The sequence below is a fragment of the Neophocaena asiaeorientalis genome, unplaced genomic scaffold (genome assembly GCF_003031525.2).
Source record: "Neophocaena asiaeorientalis asiaeorientalis breed wild unplaced genomic scaffold, Neophocaena_asiaeorientalis_V1.1 scaffold648, whole genome shotgun sequence".
NCBI lineage: Eukaryota > Metazoa > Chordata > Mammalia > Artiodactyla > Phocoenidae > Neophocaena > Neophocaena asiaeorientalis.
Window position 1 is genome coordinate 4,577,096 of NW_020172781.1, and position 24,648 is coordinate 4,601,743.

The following is a 24,648-nucleotide window of genomic DNA, read 5'->3' on the forward strand; positions in this document are numbered from 1 at the left end:
CCCAGGATCACACAGCTAAGTTATGAAACCCACGTCAGCGCCCAGGCACACTGCTTCTAATAGGGGATGTTTAACGATTAAGTGTATGCCTGCATTTCGCTCAACTTCATAGAAAGCCAAACACAGTTCCTGGGTGACGGGTGAGGGCCATAAGAACAGCCACAGGTACCCTAATAGTCACGTAACTGTGATCCCTACCATCTTAACACCCAGAGCATCACAGCTGAGAGCCCGGCCCACGCACACGCACCCCTGCCTTTTAATAGTGCTTCCAGACCCCCTTCACGTAGAGGACAGACCCTGTTCTCAGACCCCACAGGGGAATCCTGTCTCAGGCAAGGACACACATTTCCTTACCTGGATTTTCTCACTGCTGATGAGCTGAAGCACTTTGGGATTGATGTCTCCTTCATCTAAGGAAGCAACCAGAGCACAGCGGATCGTCACTAAATACCACCCCTGTGCACAAGCCACTGGCATCTGCTGGTTTTCTGTCCCTCTGTGACCAAGAGCTCAGCCTGGGAGATAGCTGTCAGGAAATGCGGATCAAGCATCTTCCTTTGACTTTTTTTTTAATAGGGGAAGTGAGCACATAGATGAGAAAAGGGACTTACCTATTCGGCTGTCGGCAAAGGGTTGATTTAAGCTTTCTGCGTAGCCTTCTTTCTTTCCCCTGAATATCTCACTTGTAACCACCTTTTGCTGCATCTGGTAATACAGAATTAAAAGTACAAAATGGTAGCCATGAGGCTTTGGGGGACCTAAAGAGGTCCACACTAGTGCTTGCTCTCCTGAATAAGGCTCCTCAAGGAGCCTTGTCATCCTTCTTCCGCATAGGAGTCAGAACACATAGAAGTCAAACACATTTGGCTTTGGCCAAAATGCCTCAAAAATTCTACTGATTAGAGTCTGAAGTTGACGCTTATGCTTGTCTCTGCTTGCACTGACTTCCTGGCAGTGGAATTTTCAGAGTTGAGAGTTTCTTCTAGGTCAGAGATCCCAAACTGCAGCCCGTGGGCCAAATCCAGTAGTTTTTTTGGAGCGCAGCCATGCCATCCATTTACAGGTTGTCTCTGGCAGCTTGTGTGTACCAGGACAGAATAATTTCAACAGAGATGGTGTGGCCGGCAAAGCCTAGAATATTACCCTCTAGCTCTTTACAGAAAAAGTCTGCCGACCAGCAAATGAACACAAACAGAACTACGCCACCAGCAGAGAAGGGGCCCTGCGTGCTTTGCAGTTCAGAGGCCGTCTAGATGACGTTCCCATGGTAACAAAAGAGCGATGTTACTTTTAACAGCTGCCAGTTAAAGAGGGCTCTGTGCTAAGTGGTCTATATGCGTTTCATCCTCAAAGCATGTATGAGGCGTGAGCCTTGTGTGACCCTTCGCTTACAGGTGAGATGGTGGGTGAGGACTGCTGACTCTCAAGGGGCCAGCACCCACCCCTCCAGCATCTTGCCACCTGCCCGCAACGCCACGTCCCTACCAGGGCTTTCCTCTCGGCTGTGATCCCTCGGCAGTACTTCCGGACCAGGTTCCTCATGCACATTTTCCTGAGCAGATTCGATGCCTGCGTGGAGAACACTCTTCTTTTCCACCTGCCTCCCTCACGCACCCCCGCTTTAGGTTTCAGCCGCCAAAACAGAAGCTTTGAAAGCACAGCTGAATTCAGTTTGAGGTAAAGGACAGCCTTAATATTTTCTAGTCAAAGAAAGCAGCTCATCTTCCAGTCTTGGGCTCACTGTTCGCTGCTGCTAAACTAGTGGTTCCTGATCTTGAATGAGTTTTGAGTCACCTGAGTTGCTGGCCAGGAGGTTCCTAGAGGCGCTAATTCAATGGGCCCGGGTTGGGGCCCAGGAATCTTAGTCACCCCTACTCTGTGCTCCAGACACAGAGGGTTCCCAGAGCATCTTCTGAGAAACACTGTTCTAGGCAACAGTCCCTAAACCCATCTGACATGTTAACATCAAGGACAGAAACCATTCAAGAGTGCTCTGTGTAAACACACACCCACGGGCTTTATAATTCTAGAGAGGATATACGAATTGTGAAGAGTTAAATTCCTCGGGCATCTCAGGGAAGTGGTTTGTGTGCCGAGGAAGCCCTTTCAAGGCGAGGGAGGCGGCACCAAAAAACATACAAGTTAAGCTCCATCCGTGCCCACACCATTTGTAACGTGAGTCCTGGAACAGTCCTTACATTTTCCAAGAGGCCAGGAGGCCTCAGCCAGCTCTTGTCCAAGACGTTCTCTGGGACGTGATACCGAAGATTCAAGATGTAATTCTTCCGCACGAACACGATGAACTCTTCGTTGTCAGGACAGAGGGGCTTGTTGCGATTGATGAATCCCTTTATGAACCTAAGCGGGAGAGAGTTTAGTTAGTTTTCTATTTCTTCACTTACCATTTCTTCACTGAAACTTGCGTTCTCTCCCCCACTGGTTTGATTTAACGGTGGCCAAAACGGTGGAGATTACTTTGTTCGCCAAGTAGGGCCACAGGCCAAATCTGGCCCGAAGATGTTCTATTTCACCCACACCATTTTTTTTCTTTTCAGTGACTTGAATTCATTGCCAACAACAACAAACTGGGAAGTATTACATGAAAGCCAGATTTCCAGCTTTCCTTGGAAAAAAAAAGATCTGCCAACACTGGGCTGGCCGCAGTCTGCTAAAGTGGAGTAGTGACTGCCCCTCTTAGGTGGACTGAGCTTTCCAGTTTGTCACAGTCCCTACCCTACCTTATTGCCTTATCCCAGCTCATGAGACTCGCTGTCCCTGCCTGGCCTCAGAAGGCATTCGACTTTGTGACTTTTGAACTAGGCTAAGAGAAACAACAAACGTTCTGAGTTGCGATCACTGTCAAATTAGGAAGCTCAGAGGAAGGAGAGGGAACAGAATTCCCAAGGGTTGACATCCTGCAGGGAAGATGACTTTTCCGCCCAGAGCCAAAACCTCCAAGTCCATGACCACCCTCTGCAGCACATTAGCACTTAGAGACCTTTCCTCCCTACTGGACCCAACTGAGAACTTACTTTCTTATAATCTGCACAGCCCACTTTCTCCTTTTGGCCTCCTTCCGAGCCAGGGCTCCACGCCAGTGGGCTTCAAGTTTAATGGCTGAAAGAGTTCACTGCTGGCATTAGAAGGTGAGCACAATCACTTAAATACAAAAGCCTTTTCCAGAATTATTCATCCACTCCACAAACACCTGGATGCCCGGCACCGCACTCCACTAGCCCTCGAGATGGAAAGTGGGATGAGAGTCATCAGTCTCTACCCGGACGTGCCCAGACGGACAACTGAACCAGAGTGACAGAGGAGCAGAGGGTGCTGGGAAGCATCAAGGGAAGCTCCAGAATTACGCAGGGGTGTCCGTTTTCTGAGGTCTTTTTGAGGGACCAGAGTGTCACTTGACAGCACAGATTAGTCTCGCCACTGCATTTGCTTTGTCTCACCCCGTGTTTAGTTTTCGTTGTCTACGTTAAAAAATGGGGATACATAAACTGGGACACACAAAAATTAGATTTCTGGCTTGTGTCCCAATTTTTAAATGCTTTTCAGATTGTTTTTCCAGTTAATTCAGATATTCAAAATGCTTTTCTTTTATTCCTCATGGCCACATTGTTACAAAAACAAACAACTGGAAACAACCCAAATGTCCATCAACGGAACAGCTAAATTGCGGTACGCTCATATAGCACACGGGGGTCAGCAAACCGCGGCCCTCGGGCTGGCCACCTGTGTCTGTAAGTAAAGTTTTTGCAACAGAAATGTCGCAGAAGAAAAATACAAACAGCATAATTTTATGGAGTTCAAAACATTCCAGCCTACAAGTATATTATTTAGTGATGCATCCATAGATGATAAAATTATAAAGAAAAACAAGGAAATAAGGGAAAGTTCAGAAGAAAAGTGTGTGTGTTGCGGGGGGGGGAGGTGCAGAGAAGTGATTGAGGAGGGACAAAGTGCAGGGGCTCCAAGTGCACTCATGGTGTTAGTTAATAAAAATAATAATAAAATCATTACTTTTTATTAATAAAAAATTATTCTTTAAACATGCATGGACTTCCCTGGTGGCACAGTGGTTAAGAATCCGCCTGCCAGTGGAAGGGACATGGGTTCGAGCCCTGGTCCGGGAAGATCCCACATGCCACAGAGCAACTAAGCCCGTGCGCCACAACTACTGAGCCTGTGCTCTAGAGCCCACGTGCCACAACTACTGAAGCCCGCATGCCTAGAGCCTGTGCTCTGCAACAAGAGAAGCCACCGCAATGAGAAGCCCGCGCACTGCAGTGAAGACCCAACTCATAAATTAAAAAAAAAAACATGCATATGTTGTGGATCAGATAAAACATGTCTGTGGAACAAGTATAGGCTGCATTGTTGAGTAAAAATGAGGCCCCAGAACTGGACCCCGGGAATGCCTGACACCAAGGTTTCAAGGCCAGGCAGGCGAAAAGGATGCTCAAAGGAGCCTGTGCGTCTAGGTGCCACGTGGATGAGAGGGAAACTGGTCCACGGCAAACCTGAGAGGTCCTGTTCAGTTCTTACCTGCTTGTCTTTTTCTCACGTATGCTCTCCTTTCCAGGCAGCCTTTGTACATGGCTTGGATTCTCGCAACTTAAAAGAAAACAAAACTTTTGGTGAAATGGCTTTCAGTTGTGCAGCTTGGTAGGTGTGACCTTCGGAGGAGGTGTCGGCAGTGGCCCTAGGGACGCGCAGGGTAGAGGTGACAGGAAGCCACGGGATATGACGGGATAGAAACGAGAGTGGGCGGGTTACATTCAGCCTGAGTGCCAGAGCTGGCCTGTAACTGGGGCTCCCTTTCTTCCTCTTGCCTTCCCCCAGCTAAGGAACAGAACCACCAACTGGAGGGCTTGCTGGCCCCTGGTTCTAGGCATTGTATTTCATCCTCCCACCCAACCCTGCAAGGCAGGCAGGCATCAGCACATTTCACAAAGGGGATCACAGACCCAGCCGGTGAAGACCCTTACCAGGTGCGAGGCAACCACGCGGCTATGAAGCAGGAGTGTGAACCCAGGGCTGTGGAACCATACACGTGCCGTGTGGCTTCTCCATTCACAGTGTGCCCCCTCCACCCAGTGACTGGGGTCCCCCCACAGACCAGGCTCCTCGAGGGTCCCGCACACCAGCAGCATCACATCCCCTGGGAGCTGGGTAGAAATGTTAACCCAGGCCCCCGCATTCAGCACCTGCCCATGAACCTGATCTGGGTGATCAGTGCCCGCTGCCGGAGGGGTCAAAAACAGACCACCAAGCACAGTGGTTACGAGCCCAGGCCCTGAAGCCAGACAGACACACACTCAAACCCCTGCTCTGCTGCTCTTGGGCCTCAACCTCCCCACATGTAAAGTGGAGATAATACCACTCGTCCACAGGTTTGTTCCGAGGATACGATGAGATCATGAATACAGCAAGCACTGAGATGACTCAAGCAGAGCTGGTCTCAGCAGGCCAGGTGAGATCTCAGAGGCGAAGCCCCTACCCCCTGGTAGTATTGATTTGTGAGTTTTTGCATTTTCCTCCCGTGTAAGTTTTCTTATTTACCATTCACAACACACACCCTGGCTCTGGGCTTTGCAGCTACACCTTCCGACATCAGACACATACAAATGAAGTTTAAAAAAAACCTTCATCTAAGGGGGATGGACTCCATGGGTTTAGGTCCTGGTGTGGCACGACAAAGTTGGATCCAAACTAAAAATGAGGCAGAACTACAGTGTTTAAGTTTCCAGGTGCATCCATGACAGCCCTCCAAACATAAGGGATAAATTCACCTGTGTCTTATAATCCTGTTGCCTTGTTCTGGGTTAAGGCATAAATTCACCTGTATCTTATAATCCTGTTGCCTTGTTCTGGGTTTCCAAAGCCAGTGCTTCTAACATTATATCAAACATTCATGTTTAAGATGTTTCCCAAGCTAAGCTTGTTCATATCACATTCTATTAAAATCAGGGCAGAAAAAAAAAAAAAACATACCTAATTGATGTTTACTAAATTCAAAGGCATCTTCAGTAGCAAACAGAGTTCTGGGGAAGCGAATGAATATTTTGGATCTAGAAATGAAAAAAATGTTTTAATTATTAACTGGTCGTCACCATCTGTAGTGGATTCAATAGTGTCCTCCCCCCACCCCCAAAGTCACATCCACTTAGATCCTCAGAATGTGATTCTTATTTGGAAATACGGTCTTTGCAGATGTCATCAAGGTAAAGATTGAGATAAAATCACACTAAGTCCAATGAGAGTGTTCTTATAAGAGAGAGGGAAAGACACAGACGCAGGGGAGAAGGCCGTGTGAAGACAGAGGCCGAGATTGGAGTGACGCAGCCACAAGCCAAGGGATGTCAGGAGCCACTGGAAGCAGCAAGGAAGGATCCTCCCAGAGAGACGTCAGAGGGCGCAAGGCCCTGCCAACACCTGGATTTTGGCCTTCCGGCCTCCAGAAATGTGAGAAAATAAATTTCTGTTGCTTAAAGCCAACCAGTCTGTAGGTAATTCATTATGCAGCCCTAGGAAGTTAATTCACCTTCCTAACCCAAAGTGACTTCCCTGGGCTTTAAAAAGTGATGACAGAGGATATGGGTCTAAGTTTAGGAGAAGATCCCATCAGCCAGCAAAGGTAAATTATAAATATTGAGCTCCTATTGCCTGCCCTCTCAAGCTCCCCGGCAACCCACGCTTTGAGGGAAACTTCCCAGGCCAGCCACTGGGGGACAGCAGTGCACCGTGCCACGTGAACCCATCAGAGGTTTTATACCGCTAAGCCTTATTCCTCAGAAATCTGGCTTGGAAAAGTAACTGCTCCTTGGAGCAGGGCCCAGAATAGAAGAATAAAGGATGGAACGGGGTCAGGATGGTCATAGAGGGCCATGTACAAGTTGGCAGGGAAAGCCCACTGACAGATTCAAAGGCAGCAATCCCTGACGCTGGAATCTCTGCGGCCTGGGAGTAGATCCTCTTCATGCGTGGGCCCTGTTCTTTGCAATCAAATGAGCGCTGACCAAAACGTCTAAGAGAACAGATGAAAATTATCCTGGTTCACCCCACTGAGTCCTGCCTTGACGCTTTCAATGTGTACGAAAAGTCCTGCTCACGGACGACAGCTCTACAGTAATGATACCTAGAGTTCTGGAACACCACTTTCTGGGAGATGCTAGAGGAGCTTTCTCGTCGCAGAAGTCCGAATATCCCCTCCGAGAAGTCATGCATACATTTTGAACAATGAAAGAATGTAGGCACAGAGAGATTAGGGAATTCGCGCTGACACTCTCCTCATTTTGCGCAAAAAGCAGCTCATCCCAGTCTCCCGTGCAGGTTTAGAACCCAGGGCTCCTTTATACTCAATATCCTCCAATAGGCAGCTATGTAGCCGTTCTAACCACTTAGCGCTTCTGATACGGTGCTTTATAATAAGAAATATGTATTCGGTCTCTGTCCCGTTCCAGTGTCACAGCTCCCCAAACCCTTGTAATTTCCTAAGTGATTAGAGCAATGGGGCATCTTTTGCTATGATCTTTTGGTTTTTGTTCCTGAAATAGCTTCAAAGTGATAAAGGGGAAATGGGTATCTTTTTAAAAATTCTTTTCCATTATGGTTTATTACAGGATATGGAATATAGTTCCCTGTGCTATACGGTAGGACCATGTTGTTTATTTTATATTTATAGTAGTTCGTATCTGCTAATCCCAAATTCCCAATTTATCCCTCCCCACCCCCTTTCTCCTGGTGTCTTTTATTATTTATAACAAACCCCTTTCAACCGCACCACACCTGAGTTTATGCTAACAGCTGATGTTTGGAAAGCCCCTAGATAACCTAAGGATGGGAACTGGTTGCCAGGGAAACCAACCTTGAGATTAGAGGGTTGGAACTTTCAGCCCCACTCCTGGGCGTGAGGTTGAATGAATGACCACTGGCCAATGAATTTATCAATCATGCCTGTGCCGCTATAAAACCCCCAAAAGGCATGATTTGGAGATCTTCTGGGTGCACCCGGAGAGAGCATGGGACGTCCACATCCCCTCCCACACACCTTGCCCTGTGTATCTCTTCTATTTGGCTGTTCCCGAGTTATATCCTTTTGTAATAAACTGGTAATCCAGGAAGTAAAGTATTTTCCTGATTCTTTGAGCTACTCTAGAAAAATTAATCAGACCCAAGGAGGGGGTCACGGGGACCTCCAATTTATAGCTGATTGGTCAGAAACACAGGTGACAAACTGGACTTGTGATTGGTCTCTGAAGAGAGGATGGACAGTCTTGGGAGACTAAGCCCTTAACCCACGGGATCTGACACCATCTCCAGGTAGACTGTCAGAAGTGAGTTTAATTGTAGGACACCCAGCTGGTGTTAGAAGTGTGATGGAGTGTTTTGAGTGTGAGGGAAGCGCTGAGAGTAGAGACACACAGGAGAGTTTTTCCTTTATAGAGATGCATTTAAATTGAGTGAATGCAAGTATCTGCTTATAAATCTACGTAAACTCCTGAAGAATAGATCTCCAGGCTCAAGATGGATACAGATCGATTAGGAAAACATTTTGACAGCGATATCCGGGACACTCACCTCCCTAACTTGTACTCCTCGGGTTCGTAGCCAATGTACTTGATCAGCCGCTCTACGCCCTCTGCTGGAGGCCCGTGCCAGTGCGGCCAGGTGTCTGGGCACAAGGACTTGTACCTAGGGAGGGGAGAGGCATGTTTCGGAAGCCGCAGACCTTACACTAACTAGCTCCCCTAAGGGTCAGCTTCACTCCTCTGGGCACGCCAACCACTCAGAGTAATAGAGTAGACTCATCACACCCACTTCCTAGAATTCAACGATATATACTCAGCAATAAAGAAGAACTGTTTCAACAGGGTGGGAGGTTTGGCCTGTCTTCATAGAACAATGACCTCATCAGACACTCTACCCAAGAAACTCAATTCTGCTCCTAGGTGTATATGCAAGAGACATGAAAACATGTCCACACAAAAGCTTATAGGTGAATATTCGGAGCATCATTATTTATAACTGACGAAAGGTGGAAACAACCCAAATGTCCATCAACAGACAAAGGAATGTATAAACAAGTATGGTCCAGCACGGGAAGAAAAGGTATCATGCTTGATACGGGATGAGGGATTTTTCAAGGGTAATTTTGGACCCAAGGCTGACTTAAGAACCTGATTACAGTATAAAATGCAACTCCCTTCTAATATGTGGTCGCGATAAAGATAACAATGATGTCTGTAATATGATGAAGAAAGTGAATGCAGGGTTCAGAAGTGCCTGTGGACTGAGGCTAGAAGTGATACAACTGGAGCCACTGGACTAGAACTGCACTGCTTGGGCTGGAGCCCAGCTCAGGAGCTGGACAAGTCGCTTCACCTCCTCACTTCGCAGCACAAACAATGAATGACAGGACCTTCCTTGTGGGGTCGTCACAAGGTTGAAATGAGATACCCCATGGAAAGTATGTGGCACAGTCTGAGACTTCAAAACATGTTAGCTACGGTATTCCTGTTACGCTTCCTTCCCTTAATATCATTATATGGTTTGTGTTACTTTAAAATCAAATGTCAAACCGTTAAGAACATGTTTATTTTCCTGGAATTATACTTTATGAGAAAATCCATTAAGGACATTGCAATGAACTGAATGTTTGTGCCCTCCCACCCCCAAGTTCATATGTTGAAGAATCCTAACCCCCAATATGATGGTATTAGGAGATGGGGCCTTTGGGAGGTGATTAGGTCAGGAGGGTGGATCCCTCATCCTTGGGATTTGTTCCCTTATAAAAGATACCCCAGAGAGCTCCCTTGCCCTCTTTCCACCATGTAAGGATGTGATGAGAAGAGAGCAGGGTGCAATCCAGAAGAGAGCTCTCACCAGAACCTGACTGTGCTTGGCTCCCTGATCTTGGATCTCTAGCCTCCAGAACTGTGAGAAATAAACTTCTGTTGTTTATAAGGCACCCAGTTTATGGTACTTTGTCATAGCAGCCTGAACTAAGACAGGCATTGAGTGTCACATGTTCTTCCCTGATTACTTCCCTCCGTTACTGCCACACACAAAGGTACAGACACATGCCAACCCCAGGGAACGCAGAGCAACGCCAGGCCCTGCTCCCTCCTGTCTGGTCAGCCCCATCACTAGCACACACCATCCAAGCTGTCTAAACGTGGGCTAGACAGACACAGAGGACATGGGGAGATGCTTTAAATGCCTGCAGGGTAGAGGGACTCATAACTTCTGTCCTTCTTAACTCTGAGATGCAGTCGCTCCCTGATCAAGGGAAGCAGTGCCAGGGAGGGTGCACACATTCGGACATCTCCAGCCCACTCCCATGGGCCTCTCCTGCCTTCCCCTGGGCCACTGTCCTGCAACAATGCCAGCCTCCTAGCTGGTCCTCAAGCTGCCCAGTTCCCACCTCCAGGCTCTCCTGCCCAGACAGCTGCCTCCAAATATCCTCATGGCTCGCTTCCTTACTTGGAGAGGCCCTCCTGGACCACTCTTTCCCCAACGCAGATTCATTTTCCTTCAATGAATGTACGCCCCACCTGACCTCCTATATCTCCTTGTTATCGCCAGTAGAAAGTGCACTCCATATGGGCAGGGGTGGGGTCTGTCTTGTTCACTGCTGTTACCCAGCACCTTGGACAGTGCTGGTACAAAGCAGGGGCTCACTAGTATTTATAGAAAGAATAAACAAGCCCCACAGCAGCAACGTAGGAAAAAACGCAGGAAGACTGGAACAGCAGATGCCTGTGTGTTTGGGGCCGGGGTGGGCAGTGGCTGCTACTTCCATCTTCACTAGACTTCAGATTCAGAAAAATGGATGAGATAAGGGTGAATGACAAGTCGCTGATGAACAAAACTGGTATGTCAAGGAGGTTCCCCCCACCTAACCCTAACCCACCACACACACACACAAAAACCCTGGCAAAAAGACTGGCAGATCCTCAAATAAACACTGAGTTACCATCTGACCCAGTAATCTACTCCTAGGTACGTGCCCAAAGAAATGAAAGCATATGATCACACTAAAACTTGGACTTGAGTGTTCCCAGCAGCATTATTCAGAATAGCCAAATAATGGAAACAACCCAAATGCCCACCAACAGAGGAATGGATAAATAAAATGTCTGTCCACACAATTGAGTATCATTCATCCATAAAAAGGAATGAAGTGCTGACATATGCTATAACGTAGATGAACATTAAAAGCTTCATGCTGGGGGCTTCCCTGGTGGCGCAGTGGTTGAGAGTCCGCCTGCTGATGCAGGGGACACGGGTTCGTGCCCCGGTCCGGGAGGACCCCACGTGCCGCGGAGCGGCTGCGCCCGTGAGCCATGGCCGCTGAGCCTGCACGTCCGGAGCCTGTGCTCCGCAATGGGATAGGCCGCAGCAGTGAAAGGCCCGCGTACCGCAAAAAAGAAAAAAAAAAATAAAAAAAAATAAAAAAATAAAAAAATAAAAGCTTCATGCTGGGCTTCCCTGGTGGCGCAGTGGTTGAGAGTCTGCCTGCCGATGCAGGGGACGCGGGTTCGTGCCCCGGTCCGGGAGGATCCCACATGCCATGGAGCGGCTGGGCCCGTGAGCCATGGCCGCTGAGCCTGCGCATCCGGAGCCTGTGCTCCGCGGCGGGAGAGGCCACAACAGTGAGGGGCCCGCATACCACAAAAACAAAAACAGAAATAGACTCACAGACATAGACATCAGACTTGTGGTTGCCAAGGGCAAGAAGAGGAGGGAAAGGGATGGACTGGGAGTTTAGGGTTAATAGATGCAAACGATGACATTTAGAGTGGATAAACAACAAGGTTCTACCGTAGAGCACAGGGATCTCCTGGGATAAACCATAGTGAAAAAGAATATTAAAAAAGGAATGTGTATATGTGTATAGCTGAGTCACTTTTCTATACAGCAGACACTGGCACAACATCGTCAATCAACTATACTTCAACTTAAAAAATTTTTTAAAATAAGAAGTCTAATATTAAGTTAAAATATGAAATTACTGATATTCAACCATGCTGACCCACAAAAAGAACCATTTTATTATGCTTCTCTTGCGAGTGTAAATGTGTTGTTTGCCTGGTAGCACAAACGACATGCAGCCCAACCGCATGCACAGGCAATTTGGGCCACAGTGATAGTGGTGGTGGATGTATGATTAAAGCCTTCCAAACTCCTCGAGAGCAATTTAATCCCCGTGTTACACATGAGGAATTAGGTCTCAGTTGGAAGAGAAAGAATGGGGATTCCCACCCAAGAATCTGTGGCTCCAACGCCCATGTTATCACCACTACACCTGTGTCTCTGGACAGCCCACACGGCCAAGGGCATTGCTCCCAGACCGCGCTAAAACCAGCACCCATGGTCGCCAGGGGAAGGGTCTTCCCCAGCCAAGTACAGCCCCCAAGGGTGCATGTCCCACGTCTGCCCCCTGGGGGCAAGTCTGTGCATCGTGTCTCGTACTTCCTAGATTCCAAGAACTTAGGGGCTTAGCGAAATGAAGGGAAGGTGGCAAACTAAGTCAGCTTCCTATTCTCTGAAATGTCAGTGTTCATCACTGTCACCGCTACAGCAGTTAAGAAGCAAATGGAGTTCCCTCGGGGATGGCCTTTTATTCATCACCACACACTTCACTGGCTTCAGATCAACAAGACAAACTTTACCTTTGCAAGAAATGCTCGTATTTCCGTCGGTACGCAAAGCCGGCCCGTCTCACCCGCAGGTGCTCCATCAGCCCCAGGTACTTGATCTGATGCCTTATGAGGAAGACATCGAACTTGCCTTTGGAAACACAGAAGGAAGAGTGACGGTGAAGGACCCTGTGGCTCTGTTTCAACCGAGGCAGACCAGAGGCTGCAAGCTGACGATATGTGGGCTGGATCTGGCCACGAGGCATGTTTTGTTAGGTCCTAATTGTGTTTCTCTTAATGGGGGGATTTTACAGGAAAGTCTGAATTTCTGGTTTCTCTTGAAAATCCATGAGATCTGGCCATTCTGGGCCTAGAGCCCCACATGGCAACAAATGGCCCTAAGGAAGGAGGACTGCCCCTTTAGACAGGGGTGTGCCCTCTCCAGCTGGCCACGGTCCCCTCCATTCCCTATTGCATTACAGCTGGTCTGCTTCACTCATTCGCTCTTCCTGCCTGGATTCTATAAGCCTTTGACTGTACAGCTTTGTTATGAGACCACGGCACAAGCTTAGAAAACACCCAAGTCATAGACCATTTTGGAAGATTCTTCACTGGCTGGAGAGAAGCAGTGTTGCTTCCCCTCACGTCTGAGGTCTGCCTGGCTCAGCTGTGTTAGTCCTGAAACTGGCCACGCTCTGAGCAAAGCTCACATAGGACCATGAAAGAAACCCTCCTCCTTATTCATTTGCCTTCTATTATTTAAAACAGAGAACAAGCAGCAAGCCTGTGGTGGTTTTTAGGACTTTCCCCACTGTCGTCTTGGTTTTCCGCCCAGCCTCATTTCCCTGAGCTCAGTGTTCTGAACAATTCACAACTCACTGGGTTCTTTACTCTCGTTGGGCTTGATGCAACGGATGTACGAAGGTTCCTTAGAGATGAGAATTTCCAGAAGGCTGCTCAGACTGTTTTTAAACTGAGTCCCCACCTGCAGGGAGAGAGAGAATGAGCTAAACAGACACTGTTGCTCCCCATGTATACAGAGAAGACTGGTTAAATCACAGGACTGGCCCTTTAGACTCAAACACTCGACAGACTGTTTTGCTTGTTACCTGTCACAGACCGTTTTGTCCATTAAGAGAAGGCTTTGAATGTCCTGGCCTGAGAAGCCCAAGCTCAGTCTGGTCAAGTGGAGGCTGGACAAGCATCTTTCCAGGATGCTTCCCTCACTTGGCGAATACAAAGTGAGCACCTCGTAGGAGCCAGCATTGCCGCTGAGCCAGTCACCCTCCACCACCTTCCTGTTTCCTTGTTACCAAGCTTCCTCTATGTCACTCGCACTACTGGAATTTCTTTCTTTATTTGATGATACAGTAAGTCCCCTACATATGAACAAATTCCGTTCTGAGAGCACATTAAGTCCAATTTGTTCATAAGTCCAACAAAGTTAGCCTAAGTACCGAACTAACACAATCGGCTATGTAGTACCGTACTGTAACAGGTTTATAATACTTTTCACACAATAGTGAATTAAAAACAAACACAAAAAATAAGAAAACGTTTTTAATCTCACAGGACAGCACCTTGAAAAGTACGGCAGGACAGCACAACAGCTGGCATCCAGGGGCTGGCATGGAGGGAACAGGCAAGAAGAGTTCCTGACTGGAGGAGGGAGAGGAGGTGGGAGACAGTAGAGCTGAAGGACCGTCAGCAATGGGAGATGGAGGGCAAGCTGCAATTTCACTCATGCCTGACGTTGCTGGCACGCACGTCTGCATCTTTGCAAGTTCGCAACTTGAAGGTTTGTGTGTAGGGGACTTACTGTATCTTCCTATAGCATCTCCCACTAGATTGTAAACCCCACGAGGGCAGGAACACCGTCTGTTCTGTTATTGGTAGATACCCCTGTGCCCAGCACAGTGCCTGACACACAGTAGGTGCTCAATGAATGTCTGCAAATGAACACACGGGTTCTAACCTTGGAAAATATACATTTAGTAGAACATTTAGAGAGTGATACTTCCAAACAAAGGAGAGGACAGCTTAAAAAGCATAGGTAACTGAAGTACTTGCACCCTCTGGGTGATTTTTGCTACCTTTCCAATTTTGCACAGGCATTTCCCCCTGCCACTCACTGTTGGTGGCCTTCTCCGGTTTTCTAACTCGGCCACCCGGAAGCATTCCTTCAGGATTCTGTTTTTGGACCTGCACAGCACCTGTAGGTAAAGAGAAATGAGTACCACATTTGCTGCTTCAGAACTCATGAAGGGGTCTTCAGGAAAGTTCACACAAGTGTGCACAGTGGACCAGAGCCATCTGCCTTGGGAGCACTTGAAGAAGAAGAGGGGAAAAAACACAATCATAGGGGCTTCCCTGGTGGCTCAGTGGTTGAGAGTCCGCCTGCCGATGCAGGGGACACGGGTTCGTGCCCCGGTCCGGGAAGATCCCACATGCCGCGGAGCGGCTGGGCCCATGAGCCATGGCCGCTGAGCCCGCACGTCCGGAGCCTGTGCTCCGCAACGGGAGAGGCCACAACAGTGAGAGGCCCGCGTACCACACACACACACACACAAAAAAAAAACACAATCATAGGGACTTCCCTGGTGGTACAATGATTAAGAATCCACTTGCCAATGCAGGGGACACGGGTTCGAGCCCTGGTCCAGGAAGATCCCACATGCCGCGAAGCAACTAAGCCCGTGCGCCACAACTACTAAGCCCGCGTGCCACGACTACCGAAGCCTGCGCGCTTAGAGCCCGTGCTCCGCAACAAGGGAAGCCACCGTAATGAGAAGCCCGTGCACCACAACGAAGACGCAATGCAGCCCCAAAAAATTAATTAATTAAAAAGAAAAACACAATCATATGTAGAAGAAAATGTTCAAATACCGACTGTCCCCGACTTACGATGGTTTGACTTTACAGTGGGATGAAAGTGATGAACATTCAATAGAAACCATACTTTGAATTTTGTTTTTTTAACTTTTCCTGGGCTTACAACACTCTCATGGTGCTGGGCAGCCCAGCAAGCCACGGCTCCCAGTCAGCCACGCGATCACCAATATACTCAAAACCATTCTGTTTTTCACTTTCAGTACAGTATTTAATCAATAACATGAGATATTCAATAATTTATTATAGAATAGGCTTTGTATTAGGTGATGTGGCCCAACTGTAGGCTAACGTAACCATTCTGAGCACCTTTAAGATGGGCTAGGCTAAGCTACGATGTTCAGTAGTTAGGTGTAGTCAATGCATTTTCAACTTACGATATTTTCAATATATGATGGGTTTATCAGGATGTAACCCATGTAAGTTGAGGAAGATCTGTACTATATCCAGTGCTCTGTCTACTTGGTGAGGCCATCTGATTATTTTTCCTTGGACATGATGAAGCAATAATTATTTCCAGTCCAGCTAGGCTGCTACAGAACAAACCAGCTCTTTAAGAATGATCTCCAAGATACGGTGTTAAGTGAAAAAATAGCAAGATGCAGGACCACATGCATAGTGTGTATGAAGAGAAAAGAAAAAGGGACACACACACACACACACACACACACACACACACACACACGTCGTGGTCTGTACCATCCCTGGGAGGATACACAATAAACTGGTTAGAACAGCTGGCTCTCAGGAGACGGACTTGTTGACATGGGTCCAAGGACATCAGCTTTGGTATGTCTGATCTTTCCTTCTGTGCATATCTTTTCAAAAATTTTAATTGGACACACACAAAAAATATTTTTCCTTATAGCCATACGATGGAGGATGATTCAGCCTTAAAAAGGAAGGAAATTCTGACACATGCAACAACATGGATGAAGCTTGACAACGTGATGCTAAGTGAAACAAGCCAGACACAAAAGACAAATACTGTGTAATTTCACTTATATAAGTACCTAGAGTAGCCAAATTCATATACAAGGTAGAAAAGTGGTTGCCAAGGGCTGGAGGGGAGGAGGAATAAGGGAGTTAGTGGTTAATGGGTACAGAGTTCCAGTTTTGCAAGATGAAAAGAGTTCTGGAGGTGGATTGCACAACAATGGGAATGTACTTAACACAACTGAACTGTGCACTTAAAAATGATTGACATAGTAAGTTTCATATTATGCATGTGTATTTTGCCAGAGTTAAAATTTAGAAAAGAATTTTTTTAAACTCACCCCAATTTTAAACTCACAGTGGCATGAGAGAGTAATTTGCAGGTAGGAAATTTTAAAAATTAGAAAGCACCCATCTCAGAAAGTACAAGGAACTTCAGCCCTGGTGGAAAAAGTGGGAGATTTAGAGATTCTTCCTGTGGGAAGCACCCTTCATGGATGGGTTTGTGAAGGGGATGGGCAATGCCCACAGAGGGGAAAGCCACAAGGGGAACACTGTCTCCCATTTGTCCAACAGAACCTTCCACTCCAAGAGGAAGGCATCAACAGACCCACTTCACTGATGGGGAAATCTGCCATGAGACCTCCACAGGCTGAGACTCAGACCCAGAGAGCACCACCTGGAACAGACATCCAAAGTTAGGAATCGCTTATCCATCCTGAATCCCAGAGGTTGGGACAAGTGGTCCTAAAGTGGTAGAGAAAAATAGGGAAGGGCAGAAAACACTCCTGAGATGAACCGTTTGCATGTTCTCTCTGAAAATGTCTCTCTAGGTTTATTTAAGCTTTTTGTAAACCAAGCTCATTAAATACGATCCAATTTTAAAAAAACAGTTAACTATTTTAATACAAAATAAAGGCTTAAAAAAACTCAAGGTTTCTCTGATCAGTGAGGCATATGAAAAGAGATGGAATTTCATTGGTAGCCCCAGGGGCATAACCTGGTTCCTGCCCCACCTTGAGATATGATCTTGAACAAGTCATGATCTCTCTGGGTCTCAGTTTCTTCATCCTCGGATTGTGTCACCCCAGTGTATTCCCACTGCTCCAAGACAAGATCTCTACTCCTCCCTGGGGACCTCATCCTGCTGAGCTCTCAATGCCCCCCTCACTGAACACATGCTGAGCTCACCTGGGCCTCAGGGCCTTTGCACATGCTGTTCCCTCTACCTGGAGTAGCCCCTGATCTTTCCAAGGCCAAGATCCTTCTCATTCAGGTTTCAGTTCAAAGTCATCTCAATGAGGGTGTTTTCTCAGACCACTTAAACTAAATTTAAAATGTCCCTCTCGGGCTTCCCTGGTGGCGCAGTGGTTGAGAGTCCGCCTGCCGATGCAGGGGACACGGATAGTTCCGTATTTTCTTCATAGCACTTCTCACAGATGGATAACTTAATTGTGTATGTATTTATTCTCAGCCACTCCTCCCTCCCTCCCCACCCTGCCCCCACCCCACGATGATAAGCCTCCTTGAGAACGAGGACTGCCTTGTTCACCACTGAGACCCCAGAGCTAGCACCATGCCTGGCACACAGGAGGGACACCACACACATATGAATGGGTTTGTTGAGTCAAGTGTTCATACAGATGATCTTAAATGTCTGTTCCGGCCATGACATGCTGGAGTTCCAATTTAATGCATGGAAGAGAAAAATCCAGAAAGCCAAATCTATCCCAAAGTCAGTATCACAGGTGATATCTCATAACCATCAGAAACACATATGCTGAAGTTTCAGACTTACTTCTTTCAGATGTCTGTAGAGGAGGTCATTGTTTTTTTCCAAGAATCCTGTAAAACATTGAATAAGAAATCCCTGAATCAATGTTTTTGAGTAAAAATACAATTCCGTCCCAACTGAGTGTAAAGGGAAATTCTAAAAATAATCTTTTAGGATTAGAGTTTCTCAGCCTTGGCAATACTGACATTTGGGGCTGGATCATTCTTTGTTTGGGGGGCTGTCCTGCGTATTGTGGATGTTTAGCAGCAGCCCTGGCCAGATCTCTAGACACTGCTAGATGTCCCTGGGGGATAACTCCATCCTTGGTCAAGAACCAAGTCCTCAGAACTGACCTATAGCTCACATGCTACACGCTAAACCCCGATGAGCTATCCCATGAACGTGGAGTCTTTACACTGAATATTGTACATGTGCCCTAGTAAAGAACTACACATACAATGAATGACATTGAAACAATGGAAGGGAGCTGAGCTCCAAGGGCAGCCAGGTGAGACTACGTAGATGAATGAGAAAATCACCCCCACCACTGACAAAAAACAAGCACAAGCACTTGGACCAGTGGTACCCAATGGCATCAAAGGAAGACGCATTATTTCCAATTTTAAAACTTGGCTTATCAATGCTCACTTAAAACCTAGCCAGTTAGTAATTAAATTAGTAACTAGATGGCATTATAAAGTCAAAACCAGCTAAAGATGACATGCATCAGGAAAAAAAAAAAAAAGCTGCATTGGCAATGTCTAAGATACAACCTTTTTAGATGACAATTTGGACTTATCAAAACTAACATTTTTATTGGGGTAAAACATACATAACATAAAATTTACCATTTAAACTATCTTTAAGTGTGCAGTTCAGCGGCATTAAGCGAATTCATATCGTTGTGCAACCATCCATCCATCTCCAGAACACTTTTCTTTTTCCCCAGCTGAAAATTTGTACTGGTTCAACACTAACTCCCCGTTCCTCCTCCCTGAAGCCCCTGATAACCCCTACTCTACTTTCTGCCTTTATGAATTTGACTACGTACCTCACGTAAGTGGAATGGATTTGTCCTTTCGTGTTTGGCTTCTTTCACTTGGCATAATGTTTTCAAGGTGCATCCATGTTGTAGCAGGTGTCAGAATGTCTTACCTTTTTAAGCCTGAATAATGTTCCATTGAAAGGATAGAATACATTTTGTTTATCCGTTCATCCATCGATGGACACTTGAGTTGCTTCCACCTTTAGGCTATTGTGAATAATGCCCCTATGTACGTGGGTGTACAAATATCTGTTCGTGTTCCTGCTTTCAGTTCTTTTGATAGAATCTTTAACTTAGCAATGCCACTTCTGGGAATTTATCCTAGGTATATAATGTGTACAAATTGGCTAAGTGGAATAGACAAAAGTGTCAAACACACCAGCGTTTATAAGAGACAAAGCTGGAAACAACCAGAGGCCATCAAACAGATGACAGGACACAGCCCCACAGAGAGTACCTGTAGCTTTCCAGAAGAAACGCAGAGGAATCTGTTTGTTGCTATGGAGAGCAAATGCAGGTCTGGAGGCAAGAGGCCTGGGTGTGTGACCTTGGTCAAGTTATTTAACTTCTCTGAGTACAGTGCCTCATAGATTAAAAGGGGGCTAATAAGGCTGCCCACCTCACAGGGTGGTTCTGTAAGGTCTAAACAAGCAACAGAGGTAAAGCATTAGGGACAGTGCCTGGCCCATAGTGAGAGCTCAATGAATATTAGTTGGAGCCCAAATGATTGCCAATATCCATTAAATGAAAAATGCAAAAGAGATGACACAGGGGCTTCCCTGGTGGCGCAGCGGCTGAGAATCTGCCTGCCAATGCAGGGGACACGGGCTCGAGCCCTGGTCTGGGAAGATCCCACATGCCGCGGAGCAACTAGGCCCGTGAGCCACAACTACTGAGCCTGCGCGTCTGGAGCTTGTGCTCCACAACAAGAGAGGCCGCGATAGTGAGAGGCCCGTGCACCGCGATGAAGAGTGGCCCCCACTCACCGCAACTAGAGAAAGCCCACGCACAGAAACGAAGACCCAACACAGCCAAAAATAAATAAATAAATTTAAAAAAAAAAAAAAAAAAAAAAAAAAAAAAAAAAGAGATGACACAAAATAACAATCTGTGCTACTTAGATGTGTGTGTGTGTACACACGTGCATGTCCCCGCGTGTGTAAGTATATGCATGAGACATTTGTATTTTCCAGTTGGTTCTTGTATTTACCTCAGGGAGAGACTAAGAATAAAAGGGGTTTTTAGTTTTCCTTTTGTACTTTTCTGTACTGTCAGAAATTTCTAGCCTTGCAGGTGTATTACTTTATTCTTTACACAAAAATCAATAAGTTATATACATAGAGAGATTTGTCCTATTTAAAAAGTTTTTTATACCACTCTGTACTTAAGGGAAAAAACCCAATACACAGTATTTTACTTTTTAAAGATTTTTTAGCAAAATAAACTTATTTAGAAGTAAAAATTATCTAGAACCTAAAGCAGAAGTGACAAAAGAAAGTGTTTGAAAAATTCTTTGAAAAAAATGTTCACAGCAGCATTATTTATAATAGCGAAAAAGAGGAAACCACCCAAATGCCCATCAACTGATGAAGGGATAAACAAAATGTGGTGTAACCATGCAATGGAATATTATTTGGCAATTAAACAGGAATGACAACGTGGATGAACCCTGAAAACATTATACATTATATAAGTGAAAGAAGCCAGACACAGAAGTCCACATGTTGTGTGATTCCATTTCTATGAAATGTCCAGAATAGGCAAATCTACAGAGACAGAAAGTAGACTGGTTTGTTGCCTAGGGCTGGGGGAGAGGGGCTGGGGGAAAATGGGGAGTGACTGCTAATGAGTAAAGGGGCTCTTCTTGGGGTGATGGGGAAATGTTCTAAAACAGAATGTGGCGATAACTGCACAATTGCAGAGTGAATATACTAAAAACTGTTGAACTGTACACTTTAAACGGGTGAAATAGATGCTATGTGAATTGTCACAATAAAGTGGTCATATATAAAAGTAAAAACTTTAAAAATACTTTTAAAATGGCGTGTTTGCACGCGGGGCTAGGGAACATTTGAGACAGATGTGCGGCATTTTTTCAGTGGACTCGGGGGCACCTGCATGGCTGTGACCTGTAACCTGTGCCCCACAGACACTCACCCTTGGTGCAGTATGTGACCTCTCCCGCATAGTGGAAGAGCCGGAACTCCATCCAGCCAATCCTCTTTCTGCCCTTTGGACCTGCCAGCTTCCGGCTGCAGCAAGACAGAAATAGACACGAACTGAAACTTTCTACATCACTGCCACAAAATGCACCAACATATAAAGCAAAAGAGTTGTTTAGGATTGTGACAATCAGCTGGAGGCCGGCACTGAAAGCTAACCGCAAAGGGCAGCTCCCAGGAAACCTCGCCTCCGATTTCTTCTGGCTACAGACCAAGGTCTCTCTAAAATTAGATCCTTCCTTCTCATAAGCACCGAGGAATGGAAAAAAAAATACATGAGTCACAGAAACACATTTATTTGTACAATGAAATAACTTCCATTTTTCTAGGTGATGCCTAAAAGTCAGTTTTACTACTTTACATTTTTACGATGCTGAGAGACTAAGATACTGATGAAACATTGTTTTTCAGATCCTGGTGATTCATAATCTTTTATAAATTTTTTGAAATGTATATACATATATATTATGTACCCACGTATCCCAAGTGCACAGCTCAATGAGTTTTTGCAAACTGAATTCTTCTGTGTGACTCGCATCAGATCAAGAGACAGAACATTACTAGTCACTGAGAACCCCCAACCTTGAGCCCTCTCCAGGTACAGCCTGACAGCTAACAGAAGACGTTGTTTTTACCTGGTTTGATATTTCATAGGAATGGAACCATATAGTATGTACTCTTTTGTGTCTGATTTCTCTTGATTACATGCTTTTGTGATTTACCTACATCATTACATGTATTACAGATTGTTCATTCTCATGGCCACATATTATCCCATTTGTGAAGATCTTACAACTTATTTTCCCATTCTTGATTCATATACTTATCCAGTTCCACTTATTTATCCTTTCAATAGTCTATAAGTCACTGCAATAGTCTAATAGTCACTACAATTTACTGAATCTTTGCTATGGCCAGAAATTACACTAGGTGATTTATGTAGTCATTTACAATGCTATATGGTAGGTACATTAATTATCCCATCTTGTAGAAGGGGAAACTCAAACTCAGGAGTATTGCTTGCCCGAAGTCACGTGTCTAATAAGTGGCTGAACTGGGATTCATAACCAGCTCCCTACGACTCCAGAGCACATGCCCTCAAATTCTCTCCTCCTTGTCTCAAAGACTATGTTAAATTTCTAGTTGATTTTCTGGGGTGCTGTAAATGCTCTATGTCTTCATCTGTGGGATGGTGATGTGGGTACACACAAATACCATAATTCATCTGGTTGTACAATTCAGATCTACATACACCACCGCATGAATTTTATACCTGAATTAAGAAGAGACATTTCATGCATGTGGACATGTCCAAAATGAAATGATGATGAATAAAGACACAAAATCTTAAAAAAAAAAAATTCTACTTGGAATTCACATGAGCTTGACCCCTACCAACAAAAGTTGTGCAGTTGGCGTATCATCATATTTCTAGGAATGAAGAAGTATCTGTACTCTTGGAGAGCACTGTCCATATATCCAAGATAACGGAGATACAGTTGACCCTTGAACGACATGGGGTTTAGGGGCACCGACTTCCACGCAGTCAAAAATTTGTGTATAACTCATAGCTGGCCTTCCGTATCCATGGATTCAACCAACAGGGGATGGGATCACGTAATACTGGAAGTATTTACTATTGAGGAAAAAAAAAACCCATGTATAAGTGGCCCCACGCCGCTAAAACTCGTGTTGTTCGAAGGTCAACTCTACATGACCTTCCCCCATGCAGCAGCCTCGCAAGGAGACACCTACGTTTGGAAGTGTGCGTGCTTGCCCACTTTCTCTTCCAATCTCTCCAGGAAACTCAAGTCTGTAGCAGGACCAGGACGAATACATTCTTCATCCTACAAAACAGAAACAGAAGTCTCTGTTCATGGCACCACCCTCCATCAATTCCAAGTTTAAATGCTTCCACCAGCTGGGGCAAAATGTAGTGGATTGAAATATATCATCTCACACAAGTTTGGGTGAACATTTCTGGGGGAGGAAGGGTAATCCATCACACGTGCTCAGCTTCTCAAATCTGATCAGGGAACCTTGGAACCAGAGAGACTGGAAATTTCCATGAGAAGTCAACTCTCCCACCTGGCTGACGCCTGTGTCCAAAGTCTTCCCAGAGATACTTCGCAGCTTTCATAACCAGCTGAAACACTCAACTTCATTGTCTCTTTACCACTCGTAACCAGCTGGCCAAGAACATACCCTCTTTGACTAGGAGCAAAGCCCTCAGGGAAAGCGAGCTGTAAAACTAGTTGAGTCTAGCCTTTCCTATTTCACAAGCTATGTCTATTTCCTGTTTTGGGTCCTCAACAGTGATAACATTTAATTGACCATCTTAAAAAAAATGAATCAACCCTGTAGCTTTTATTAAAACAACAAAAAAGCTGGGTTCATGTTGGAGAAACAATCCTTACAAAGCAACATTTCTATGCTTTCTGATTCCATCTATGGCAAACCAAATAGAAACAAGTACTTTATTACTAAGGTATTTTAAAATACTAGTCTAGCAATCTGTAGGCACGTTGAACGTACATGTACTAGCTTACGTCAGTCTGTGCTTCCTGGACGTCCACGCAGCTTGTCCCCACCTTCAGGTCTTTGCTCAAATGTCACCTTCTCAGAGAATCCTTCCTAGACCATCTTACCTAAAATTGAACCTCCCTCCCCAGCACATCTAATCTTTCCTGCTTTTCTCTCCACTGCACAATCTGTGCATTTTGCCCATTCACCTGTTTGTTGTTAGTCTCTCCATGTGAGAATTTAAAGCCTCTGAGTGCAGCTGTTTTGACCTGTTTTGTCCACGGCCATGTCTCAAAGCACAAGGCAGAATCCTGGCACAAAGTAAGCATTCAATAGGTATTTGTTGAACGGATAGATTCTGAATGCTTGCCACGCACCAGGTATAGTTCTAAGCCCTCTGCATGTATTATTTCACTTAATTTGTCCTTACAGCTCCTCTCTGAGGTAAGTGCTGTTATCACTGGACCCACTGAAAGATGATGAAATTGGAGCTCAGAGAGGTTAAGACACCTACCTAAGCTTACACAGCTAATACGCAGTAGGGCTGGGATTTGAATCGAGATGGTGCCCATGTTCCTGGCGACTACAGTCACCACCCATCAATGT

At 45.8% G+C, this 24,648-nt stretch overlaps 1 protein-coding gene across 5 annotated transcripts in view; it reads right to left on the minus strand.

Moving 5' to 3' along the window:
• Positions 1-24,648, minus strand: part of MYO1H (myosin IH) — a 100,094-nt gene that overhangs the window by 3,483 nt on the left and 71,963 nt on the right. For 4 of the 5 annotated variants that reach the window (XM_024741470.1, XM_024741469.1, XM_024741468.1 and 1 more), the window contains exons 14-27: positions 23,275-23,366; positions 21,455-21,549; positions 18,277-18,323; positions 14,786-14,866; positions 13,533-13,638; positions 12,687-12,804; positions 8,590-8,703; positions 6,004-6,080; positions 4,555-4,623; positions 3,036-3,120; positions 2,202-2,361; positions 1,489-1,572; positions 615-708; positions 358-413 (exon numbers count right to left, since the gene is read on the minus strand). In XM_024741470.1, the coding sequence (XP_024597238.1) occupies positions 358-413; positions 615-708; positions 1,489-1,572; positions 2,202-2,361; positions 3,036-3,120; positions 4,555-4,623; positions 6,004-6,080; positions 8,590-8,703; positions 12,687-12,804; positions 13,533-13,638; positions 14,786-14,866; positions 18,277-18,323; positions 21,455-21,549; positions 23,275-23,366 (1,278 nt within the window). The remainder of the gene's footprint in view (positions 1-357; positions 414-614; positions 709-1,488; positions 1,573-2,201; positions 2,362-3,035; positions 3,121-4,554; positions 4,624-6,003; positions 6,081-8,589; positions 8,704-12,686; positions 12,805-13,532; positions 13,639-14,785; positions 14,867-18,276; positions 18,324-21,454; positions 21,550-23,274; positions 23,367-24,648) is intronic. The other variant, XM_024741471.1, reaches the window with a different exon arrangement.